At 33.6% G+C, this 13,040-nt stretch overlaps 1 protein-coding gene across 1 annotated transcript in view; it reads left to right on the forward strand.

The window, feature by feature from the left end:
* LOC130902225 (uncharacterized) overlaps positions 1-7,525 on the forward strand; it is a 9,865-nt gene extending 2,340 nt beyond the window's left edge. Inside the window, exons 2-5 of the mRNA XM_057814175.1 lie at positions 444-1,401; positions 4,659-4,871; positions 5,607-5,793; positions 7,353-7,525. Of these exons, the coding sequence (XP_057670158.1) occupies positions 466-1,401; positions 4,659-4,871; positions 5,607-5,793; positions 7,353-7,513 (1,497 nt within the window). The 5' untranslated portion in view covers positions 444-465 and the 3' untranslated portion in view covers positions 7,514-7,525. The remainder of the gene's footprint in view (positions 1-443; positions 1,402-4,658; positions 4,872-5,606; positions 5,794-7,352) is intronic.
* The last annotated feature ends 5,515 nt before the right edge of the window (positions 7,526-13,040 follow it).

The following is a 13,040-nucleotide window of genomic DNA, read 5'->3' on the forward strand; positions in this document are numbered from 1 at the left end:
ATAACAATTTAAAATCTCAATAATACTAGCACTGTAACTGTCTCTTTGGCATCCTCTTTCCTTGTCCAATTTCTATCAAGCTTATCTGCCTTCCACTTCATAGTGTCTAGATACCCAGCAGAGGGTTACTTAAGTGTTACGAATCCAGAAGAGTGTCTCGAGACATCTCATTATCACTTGGGATTTTATCTTTTTGTTTGCTATTGTTTTAAAATTTGTCTGGTTGTCTAAATAAATTATTGTGTTCGTATTTCGTTCACCACTTTCTTTTAACCATTTGGTAGACTTCTCTGTTCGAGGTTTTCTGGTCATGCTCCGCCTTTTTGTATTAATAGATTTTTCTAGTTCATTAATCGTATCTTTGAACATTGCAGTTATTGTTTTCCAAGTTTGAAGAGATTTTCACATATGCCGGACATTGATTATTCTCTAATTTGTTTCAGGTGCAGACATTTGAATCAGAAAATGTTTTTTTGGTATTTTCTGATATCATTACCTCTACTACTAATTTATTTAATGTTTCTGATATGTTTGGTGATTTACAAAAGTATAATAATTGCAATATTGAAAATGAGGTATGGTACAAACCTAATTACTGTTGACAGCATCGACTCTTTCTTTACACTGGGCATGTTTCAAGATAATTTCTCTTATATTTTAACTACCATGAGAACTGATGTGAAGGAAGAAAATTTGATGGAAAAATTAATTGAAGCTTTGGATGGAACATTTATAAAAAATGCTGATCAACTCAAAAAACTTCATGGTTCATTAAAAAACTTTATGGGTTTTCCATTTTTGTTGAAAAAAAAATTGGAAGCCGCTGATTTTGTGACTCTTATAGATGTAGATAGAGATGGTTATGAATCTTTGAACCATTTAATACATGAATATTGCACGAGTTCACTACATACAAATAAGAAATTACTCATTGATTCAACCATTCTGAAATGTAGTAATGAATGGAAAATTAAAAATAACTTTAAAATAGATCAAATACCTTTGCTATTTAAAGTTCATCACGTTGTGGGAGATGGTTTATCAATAATGAATTTAATAGTCCAATCATTCGGAGATGATAAATTCGTTATAGATAAGATCATTGAAGAATTTAATAATAGGCAAAAGCCAGCAAATGCCTGGAAAAGATTATTAGAAGATATTGTGTCATTTTTCCTTCTACCGGGCTTCATGGTTTGTGAAATAATTAAAAGGAGTTTGAACAGTAAGGTTTTCATTGGTGGTGTGGGTTCTGGTGAACAATATTTCGCTAAGACAGTTGGGGATGATAACATGTCGGTACAGAAAATTAAAGGTTTGAAAAATAAAATTGGAGACTGCAGATTTACAGAAATTTTAATTACAGCGATTTCAGCTAGTTTATGTGATTATTTTAGAAAAGTAAGTTCATATTTTTTCATACTTCCGAAAATATCACATTAACTTTTACTATGATTTAAAGATGGGACAGGGAAGAAGGGGATATAACGGGGACTTTAAGGAAATTAATCAATATAGGAATTAAAATTTTATATTCATTTATCAACGTTAATCATAACTCTTGGTAACACATTAAATCTGCATTTAGCATATAGTTTGGTGATGTTTAAAAAAAACGTTTTTATTTTAATTTTACGAAACCCTCAAACAAATACATCGTGTTCCTGGGGAGAGGCGGTGCGTGGTATATATTTGATTTGCTTCACAATACGAGTAAATGCGAATTTCCTCACTTTTGACGTCGTCAATCGCAGCACAAGCGAATGAGCCCAACGTCCGCTGGGAGGTCACATAACCAACCGATGATTCCAAACAAGTGTGTACACCAGAGATTCTTGGGATTCTTGGATTCTTGGATTAGAACAATTCTCCGTTCACTTCACAAGCTCTCGTTTCTATAACTTATTTTTATAAGGGGCTGAAGTTAACAACAGTTCTTTCTCATTTGGTTTCGTTTGATTTCGGTATTGCGAGAATATCCCACGGGAAAAAATTTGGGGAAGAAATTATTAGATCACGACATACTTTTCGAATTGAAGATCGAATTAGACTATCTATATCAAAAATGATGTGAATGGCTGCTCTTCGGGAAAAAGCGGCTGAGTTTCAGCCTCATGATTTGTTAGCGATATATCTATTGTTGTTGTTACAAAATCTGAATATTCTGAAGAAAGTGACCCTTACTCTTTCTGCAATAATTATGATCTGTGTTTTCGACATACATGATATGCCAGTCTCATCACAATTATATATTCTATCTGGTGTCAGATTATATTTGTCATATGCTTCTCCGAGCAAAGAATAGAATATATTCAGAGCAGCAAAAATCCTTTCAACCAATCTAGACCAGCCATTTTTTTCAGATAGCTGATGCACTAGCTTGCGTAGGATAACAGTGGTTAATCCAAACAAACGTTTCTCCATTTCTATAATATAATTCACGAGCTCTTCTTCTTTTTCATTGAAAAATAAGTTTGAGGGTACCTGGAGTTATTTCATCAAATGGACGCTCATTCATTCTTTTAGACAACTTATATAACAAGAGCACCAAAGGGGCAGAAATTATGGGGCATAATGGGGTATACTACTATGGCCCGCTGCCTAGTCCCCGTCATTCTCCATTGTCACTAAAAACAAACGCAGACTGTCTAGTCGCTGACTGCTGTCAGAATAAAGATCGATTAGGAATGACTGCCTAATATAGTAAACAAAACACGGCTAATTTTTATAGTTTTAAGTATGTGTAGGTGGCTCCAATGTGTCTCGTGTTTCCATTATACCCCCGTTCCCCTATTTTTAGATTAAAACATAATACAGCATAGCAGTAATCGAGTATAATGAGGGATTATGTAATTTGGAATATATTCACGTTCACACGTGGCGCACGTTTCGATAACTAAGTTATTTTCAGACACTGAAGGTTAACTAAAATGTATTAACTTGGCCTACCTATTTATACTAAATTTTTACATCAATAAAGCCCCTTCCATTTCCAGCGGGAAAACATATTCGGCGAGAAATTTCACGTTCATTCCTTAACTGAAAAACTAGACTCTTTATCTTTATTTGAACTTTTATAACATCTACCAATCTCAAGGCTTTCAAATTCATTATGGGTCGGTCCATCTATTTTTTAAATGAGTTATGTGCTCTTTAAACCTAATATTAACGGAACTCTTAGTCTGCCCAACATATCTTCTGTTACAAAAATTACAGTCGACTTCTTAAATATCACTCCTCTCCAAATCTGGTCATCTACCCAACAATTATTTCAATGCATGTTTTGATTTATAAACAAAATTTAACCCCACTTAGTTAAAAAATTATTTTCAATCCTTTTTTCTCTTATTATAACCGTTAAATACAGCAGCATTTTCAATAGAAGTCCTTTATGTAGGATGCCACAGAAAGAATCAGACGAGAAGTAACTGCAAGTAGAGGTGTCAAATTCTAGCTTATTACTATTCTTAAAAGTGTATAAAAATGGTAACTGTCCGTTATTTTACATTTCATGTTCTTTATTTATAGATATTTTGAATTGAGTTTTAAAAGTAGATTATTTTATTTCAATTTATGTATTATCAAAATCGCGTCAGGCAGTGTAATTGTGAGTGCTGGTATAATGGTAGTCTGAACCAAAGGTGTGAACAGGATGTTAGTATGAATATTATCAACGGTTCTAGAAATCCCAATTCAGTTTCGTCAAAGAATATTGATTCTATATTGTTACGTTTTTCATATTTATTTACACTCTTACTGTTCGTGGGGTGAATTTATAACCACTGTCTCTTACATTCTTAATTTATTTACTCACTATACAATACACTTAACTTATAATAATTTACTTGAATAATTTCAGCGATTACTTTTACTAATTCGTTCTTTTCTTTTCACTAAGACTAAGACTAACTGCGCTACATTATATACATATATACTTATCCCAAAAGAATTCTCTAGATTTAGAACAATAAATGAATAGATCTTCCTGGAAATTATTCAAAAGAAACAATGTAAATAAGCCGCTTGCCATAAAAAAATTGTTTACACTCAATCATTAACAAATCCCTGCATATGCGCCTTTACCAAATTTTAAAATTTCACGAACTTGTTCGAAACATTATGTTGACTGCATGCGTTGACTGTACCACACACCTGAAAAATTTTATTAGAGAACTAAATACTGAAATCCAAGTAAATGTAAGAATAAAATTTACTATAAATCTGACTAGCTTAGGATCATAATAAAATGACGTTAGCTTAGCTTTTTCGACTTATTTATCTAGGTTCCAAATGTCGGAAATTCGTATTTTCGGTTTTACGAATGATGTACTGCCATACAGGAAGAAGAATTCGAAAATAATTGTTCTCGCTTATTAAACTATTTATATTGATTTTGTTAACTCATGGATAACAATAGAACAGTATATTTACTAGATCTTGAAGGAGAATAACTTAATAGAATAACAACCAAATACCAATTATTGGTAAAGCGGAAATACTAATTTCTCACATCTGAGACCAAGATAAATGGATTCTATGACCTTGAAAATGCTAAACTAACGTTTTTTCTAATATAATCCTAAACCGGGCAGGTACGAGAATACAGATTATACAGATTTCTATTAATATCGTTATTTTTTCCATACTTATAAATACAGAAAGGTGTTGAAATCCCCAAAACAGTAGCAGCATTCATAATCGTAGTCCTAGAAATGCAGAGCTTAATTAAAAACGGCGTGCCGAATCTGACAAATCAATTCAAGCTTCTACCGGTTGAAATTCCTATCGAGATCGGAAGTGACTCGATGTTAAAGAGATTAAACGATACTAAAAAATATACAAGATCTCCCGATTTACCTGTTATGTGTATGGTGAGTATAAAATTGTAGTTTTTTTTTTCTCTAATATAAACAGTATTAAATGCAAAACGGGTGGGATAAAATTTTACACGCGGTATATCATAGTTTTGTGAGTTTTTTATTTATAAACTAACTATTGACTAACACTTACTTATGAATTTATATCATTGATAACACACCAAGTTCCTTTCGAGGAATTTTTAGCTCTAGAGAACGCAGTTGTAATAGTTTTAATAGTTTTCCAATACAATATTTTGTAGTTATTGTTAAAATTGATCATGTCAGGTTTGTCTGTGATTTTTTTTAATATACAGGAGTGATCAAAAATGGAGGATGGAATCATAATTCTATGCCTGCGAAGGGATGAAGTTGAGACTATATTCTCACTTCTTGTTAAATCTTAAAGGCTTCTTATTTTTTAGTAGCAGATATTATAAAGTCCAACATTCCATTGGCCTCTATTTTTCCAATTTTTTCTATCTCTGGTTATCCTTTAAACTACTGTTTGACTTATTATATAGATTCATTAGTTCTCTATTCCAACGCATTCTTCATTTCTTTTTGCAAATCTTTCCATTTTCATATTAAATATTTCTCTTTCGTGCTAACATATTTAACTATTATTTAATAATTCTTTTATTGTGATCAGTTTTGCGCGAGTACTTAAAGTAATAGCTTTTTCTATAGTCGATGATAAGTAAACGGAAATAGGCCGCAATACGAGGTAAATGTGTTTTTAATTTTCAGATGCAACGTTTATTTATCAACCACATATTCGGACTGTTCCCCAGACCCATTAAGAAAATATTTTATAGAGCAAACTACACGAGTCTGTCACTGAGTAATATACCGGGGATACACAGAATAACTTTCTTAAATGGAGTAGAATTAGATGAAGTTCATTTCTTTATAATTAATAGGAAAGAACTTGGTGGTAAGAAAAAAAATCATTTTCGTTATATTTGTAACAAAATAAACAGAATTGTTGAATTGTGAGGCTTCTCAAACGATCAGTTTTTTGTTTGAAAATTGCAAAAGTGAGTCGTTGTGAAGATTTTTCTGAAAATATTTGTTTTTGAAAGATAATACGTCTAAGTTCTTCTGCATTATCATTTACGACCGTCAAAACTCTGGGCAGCTGATTTAAAACGTCACCATATAAGCGAAGAATAATTGGGAGGGCCAAAAACTGGCTAACTGGTGATAGAAGAGACTATCCATATATGAAAAGACAGCATTTGCCTTATACTGACTGAAGAGTTATGGATCCGTAAGCTCTACGCCTGTTGCATGCCTCGTTTGCTCGTACCGCATTCAAATGAACATATATATCATTTATAGTCGGATTTTCAATTAGGAAACATCATTCACCCATGTTTAATGAATAAATTTTGTGTTTACAATAGAATTGCGGCTACAGGATCGTTGATCGGCAATCCACGTCTGTGAACGAAAACATCAAAACATCTAAGGACTTGGTGCTCGAATTTGCATTTGTATCCGAGAGTGAGCAGAGGTTCTCAATATCCATTAAGAATCTATATATTTCGGTTGATTTTTTGGTATGAAGCGTAACAAAATATTAAACTCATATATAAACCTGAATCTTGTGCACACACAACTTCGAGTAGAGGTCGCAAAAGAGATGTTTAACGTCGCTGAGGACGCCACATCCATCAAATGCATGATTGCTTGTAACGAGACGTGAGTTTATTAACATGTCTTCTAAAAAAAACCGAAAAACCCAAGTGGTAGTCGGTGCAAAATCGAAGTGCTCATCGTTTTACTGATTATCGTAGTGTAGTTCACTATAAATTTGTTCAAATGTCCGTTTTGAGATGTCTGTATGAAGAAATGTATAATATGTGATCAGACAATTCATGGATTTTTTACTACGATAATGCGCTGTCACGTTCTGGTAATTGAAAAACGCCTCAATTATCACTTGGCTATGATATTCTCCAGACGCGGCTCCCTGTGATTATTTCCTGAAAAACCCGCTTTGGGAATCGCGCCATCGAAGCTATAAAAGGTAATTCGTTTAAGGTATTGAAGACTTACAATAAGTGTATGGTATGCTGGTTTTAGTTCGAAATGAGCTCATATTGAAGGTATTAATAACAATTTGTGCTTAAATATGTGAAAATGTTTTTTTATCAGTCCGGATCAAATTTGATCACACGGTAACACTTTATGCACGTTTCATATCCATATTGGTCTAATAACCGTTTTTGTATACATTCATGATACAGTATGTTTAGTATGAATATTACCAATGGTCCCAAAAAACCCAACTTAGTTAAGATCTATGTTCACTGTATTCACCATTTCTTAATATATCTTCCAAGATTAGAGCAACTTGTTATATGTGAGATGGTAAAGAAAACCAAACATCCACTAGTTTATTATTTACTATACAAAAAGTGAAACATTGACATCATAAATTTGAGTGACATTATCTATAGAATATAATTAATTTTTTCTAATTTTCAGGCATAGGATTCAGTATAATAACTTACGCTGATAAATTACATCTTGCATTTAAAGCTCAAGATAATATGATTTCTTCTCAAGAAGACTGCCAAAAAATTGTCGACAATGTTTTCAATTATATAAATCAACTGAGTTTAGAAATATGTAATAAAGATATATAAATATATTCTAAATTATTTTTCAATAATCACATAATTGAATCTAGGTTTATTATAGTATACTTTTTTCATTCCTTAAACTTGTAGGGTTGAATTAATTCGACCGAAACAGTCCAAACCCTGCAGAGAAGTCTTTGGTGCACTGTTATAAAGTTTATAAAGTTCTTTGGTAATTTTTCCAAAAAGTTTTTGTAATTTTAATTAAAGATTTATCATAAGAATACTCAGTAAATTTACTATGCAGTTTTGTAACTTTATCAATTAATTAAGTTGAGCTCACTTTGAAAAACAAATTATGTTTTTCTAATCACTATACAATAAACTATCTGTTTTTGACAAGCTATTATGATATAATTGTGATTAATTCCAGTTTTTATTTTCACATAAAATCTTCTAAATCAGAAACTCACTAAATTTATTTGAAAATAAGTGTTTTTGACTCAAGCATAAATGCAAACGCCATCTATTATATGTTTCCATCATATTTTTTTTTAATTATAAAATAAAAATCAAAAGTAATTTTACAAAAAAAATTTAATTAATTTATTTTGCTGGTATCTTTTTGGCACTGTTTTTAACAGATCACGCGTGAATCGTGTCTTGTGTCCTTGTGAAATTCATTCAGTTTGATCTATAATTTAAGCATGAGTCGACTTACGAACGAACAACGCTGGCAAACTATTGAATTATACTATCAGAATTCATTCTCGGTAACAGAGTGCATCGCGCACTTCTTCCAATTTATGGGCAGCTTGGTCGGCCTACTCAGGGAACTATTCGGAAGCTTATAACTAAATTTCGAACCCAGTTTACACTATTGGACATTAAACCACTAACACGCAAACGTACAGTGAGGCTGTATCCGCCAGTGTTACTGGCTGGACGTCTGTTACTCCACGTGGAAAATTTTGCGAAAAAATTTGGGTGTAAAACCTTATAAGATACGGCTTGTGCAAGAATTGAAGCCACACGATCTCCCACAACGTCTAACATTTGGTGAATGGGCGCTGGCAAAGTTGGAGGGAAATCCATTTTCTTATCGAAAAATTGTGTTCAGCGACAAATGTCGTTTCTGGTTAAATGGATGCGGCAACAAGTAAAATTGCCGGATCTGGAATAAAGACCAGCCAGAAGCATTGCAACAGCTACCAATGCATCCCGAAAAAGTCACTGTTTGGTGTTGATAATGAGCCGGTGGCATCATCGGGCCGTATTTTTTAAAGCGACAATGGCTAGAACGTTACTGTGAATGGCTAGCGCTACCGTGTGATGATTAACGATTTCTTTTGTCCAAAATGGAAGGATTGGACATGCCTGACATGTGGTTTCAACAAGATGGTGCCGCATGCCACACGACACGCGAAACAATGGCCCAATTGAGAGCTACCTTCGGTGAACACTTCATTTCACGTTTTTGGGGCCCGTCAATTGGTCGTCTAGATCGTGTGATATAACGCCTTTGGACTATTTCTTGTGGGGCCATGTTAAGGCTAATGTTTACAGGGATAAACCAGCAACGATTGAACTGGAAGCCAATATTGAAGCATTTATTCGTGATATATCGGTCTATATGTTGAAAAGAGTGTGCCAAAATTGGACCTTGCGCATGGGATATCTAAAGCGGAGCCGCGGTCAACATTTGCATGAAATCATCTTCAAACATTAAATTATACTGATCGTTCTATCGATTGCAATAAAGATTTCATCAATTTTTTTCCAATTTTCTGTGATTTTCTCAAAATTAATTCAATTTCAAGTGTTCGTACGGATCACATGTTGTTAAAAAAGAATTAATGTTAAATTTTCTACCTAAAAATGTTTCAGTGTTAATATGTGTATTGAGGCTATAGAAAGAGTTGATTGAAGATGTTATCTGCTCAGTTGATTTTAAAATTTTTACAAGAATTTATACAACTTAAAGCCACCACAAATCTCAATTAATCATTGTTAGTGAAATTTTATTATTGTTATACATTTATACATATTTCTTATACTGTATATGGCTATAATTTCAGTCCCAAACGATGAATACATAAGTATTCGAAAGCTCGGAAAATATATTAAAGTTATTTTTGGTGTTTCTTGACAATCAGGCGTCAGTTGGCGTTGTGCTACAGCCACGTAAGCATGTCCGCCATTATTTATGTTCCCGCCAAGAGTGAATTACGATGTGTGATTCGTGTTCTATAGGCTGAAGGCCATACTGTTGCAGAAATCCATCGGAGAATGATTCATGTGTATGGGGAAAACTTCTTAAGTCATGGTGTTGTGCGTGAATGGTGTCGAGAGTCTAAAGATGGCCGTAATGATGTGCATGATGAAGGGGACCGAGGACGCAAATCTGTCATTTTAGGTGATTTGGCTCAAGGAGTTGACAGAATGGTTAAAGAAAACCTAAGATTCACCATTACTGCTTTGTTCACGGAATTTCCAGAAGTTTCAAGGTCTGTTTTGTACTCTATTATTACTGAACGGCTAGACTACTTTGGCGGCAACTTTTTTGAAGAGAGTATTGAAAAGCTTGTCCACAGTTATGACAAATATCTCAATCTCTTCGGTGATTATGTCGAAAAGTAGCCGTAAGTGTACCAATCTTTTGGTAATAAAATTATTATTTTACATGAACTTGTCTTTTATTTATAGCCTATCGGAGGTCGAAAAAAATCAGCCCTCGTATATATAAGAATTTCTTTATTGGGAACGTGCCAGTGAAACACCAAAGTGGACTAACTTTAATATATATTCCGAGCTTTCGAATACTTATGTATTCATCGTCAGGGAAATAATCAATTGAGATTTGCGGTGGCTTCAAATTGTATTAATTCTTGTAAAAACTTGAAATTCGTGGGATTTGAAATTCAATAATCAAAATGACGTTTGATAGAAATATGATAGTAAATGAGGTGTGTGAAATATATCAAAATAAACGATTCCCACTCTTCAGCTCTGAAATAATTCCGAAATTTAATATTTCGAAAATATATTCTGCTGCCCAACTAAACTTTAAAATAAGACTATAAACTCAAGTTTCAAAAGCTTCTAAACACTAAAGATGATTTTCTGTGTGTGTCCATGGCTCTGGGATATTTTGAGTTTTATGAAATTTTTCTTCGCTCGATTCTCCGCGATATAATCACATTAATTGTTAATTTTTGTAAGTACGTTAATTTTTCTACTTGACTGTTTATACGTTTTTAATCGTGATTTCTCTTTTTGGTACATTTAGTTGTTTAGTTATGACTATATACATAGTATGGAATATATTCCTCAATATTTTCTCGCCACATTTACACTTTTCAGAATGTCTGATCGAAGATTCTATGCCACTATAAAACTATTATGCATCTTCATATTCAAAATGTTTGTACACCACCTGTTAAATATTTCACTCCTTAACTCGGATAGAGGCAGCCAGATCAGGTCTATATTGTGGATATTCAATCTCTGTGAAGCCACATTCGTGTAAAGTAAACCAGTGTGGGCATGAGTGTTATCATGCAGGAAGGACACACCACAGCAGATTTTGCGGCGCTATTTTTCGATAATTTTTTGACGCAACCGTGACGTGTCACGGTTGTATTTTATTCCTTGAAGTATTTCAAAATATTGTAGCCATCACTTTTTGGCACTTCGGCACGGGCTCTCCTTTCCAATGCCTCTCCGGTGGAATCTTTTTTGGATGTCGTAAAATACCATAGTTTGATTACCCGTTATAAGGAATAATTTTATTATGTGTAGCAATCATTTGAAAATATTCTGCAAATGAGAAGTCGGGAAACTAAAAGGTTATCAAATTTTTGATAACAAATATTTATCAGACACTACTTTACAATTCTAAATAAATGTTCTTGATAACAATTTTAGATAATATTGAATATATATGTACTTTGCGTTTGATTAAAATTAATTTTTTTGTCAAACCTTATATAGGACTGAGAAATTTTAATATCTGATGTTTGTAGTTTAGACTCTAGACTGTGCGGAACTCTCCATAGAAAACTTTTTCTCATAATATCAACAATAAAAAATATTCCAACATGGTGCGAATTGGACGTAGGGTATAATTATTCATACTTTTATTTAATCGAGAATTTTCTTTCTCCTTCATGCATCAGCGGCACTCCGCCATGATGATCATAGCGTAGAAATGACATCTTATATTACTGTGACCGATGAAAAGGTCAGTCGCCAGTAAATTTCACACCTGTTCAAGTAGAACAGCTGTTTGATAATAGAGGGTACTAAGTCCTTGGTATAGACACCTGGAAGTGTTAGTAGTTGAAATACAGGCGCACGGATTATCACAGTGTACACAGGTATGTAGCATACCCCCAACTAGACTCAGTCCTTTGATAGCATGGATCTTATGCACGGTTCCTGAATAGGAACTGAGCCTATTGTACACAACTGAGCCTTCCCATGCTGTAAATTTATCTGTAAAATGTTCACTGGCCTGATAGTAATAGAAACAAAAACTTACTAGTAGTAGCGACCTCTAAAGCTTTACTTGGTGGGGATCACCTTGGAGCTGCACCCGTTTCTTTTTATAATCAGAGATAGGGAGGCCTCAGTGATGCTGTAATAAATCCTCTTCTGTAGAGTACCACTAGTCTGAGACTTTTAACTTCTTTTTTGCGCTCCCAAACTTCCTATTGAAAACGGGAGGTCAGGATGTTTTTCTGGGACCTTGAGTGTGTCCCAATTGGACTGGTATATTCTATCATGGATCGCTCGACCTAGACGGAGTGGGGAGGGGTAACTACAACAGAGCCCCGCCTGCCACAGTAATATACTGCGAAATTTCACCCGGTTTCCTGCAATCATCGTTCACTACATCTGATTAAGGCTCAGGTAATATTTGTCCCTCGGCACTATTCCTCACCAACGACAAGGTCATTTGTCTCCCGAACAATATAGTTACAGATACATATTCAATGTTAAAGCAAACCATATCGAAGATCCGATTCAAATTGTTAAAGCAGTACAAGAATCGAGCTGCTTGAACATAGAATGTGTCATTCGTATTAAGTCATTGTTGAGCTTTAGAGGTTGTAAAACGCAGACCCGCAAATAAAGTGAATTTACCATTCATTCGTAAGTCTGTGACATCATTAATGAATACCAAAAAGGAATTGATAGACCTAAAACCGAACCCTGAGGAACACCACTACCAAATGACAAACTACTCCTACCAGTTGTTTTCTACATTCGAGGCTGAATTTTCGAAGGGAGGAATTATCTCACCACTCCTTAGGGGAACCGTAAACTTCACTTTAAGTCAAGCTTTCTAGGAGTTAAATATATTTTCACTATGATACTTAATTTATAAAATAAAATAATTTAAAAAAAAACGAATAAAGAAAATTCTTAGCATAAAATCAATTTTCTTTGTATCTTGTACAAGTATTTTGTAAATAAATTTTGTTTTCTAGGTCTAAAGTTCAACATAAATTTCTATACTCATAATATTTTTCTGTCTACTTTGTGTTTTCTCGATGTTCATACGTATACACATAGCTGACTGAATTAT

The sequence above is a fragment of the Diorhabda carinulata genome, chromosome X (assembly GCF_026250575.1).
Source record: "Diorhabda carinulata isolate Delta chromosome X, icDioCari1.1, whole genome shotgun sequence".
Classification (NCBI taxonomy): domain Eukaryota; kingdom Metazoa; phylum Arthropoda; class Insecta; order Coleoptera; family Chrysomelidae; genus Diorhabda; species Diorhabda carinulata.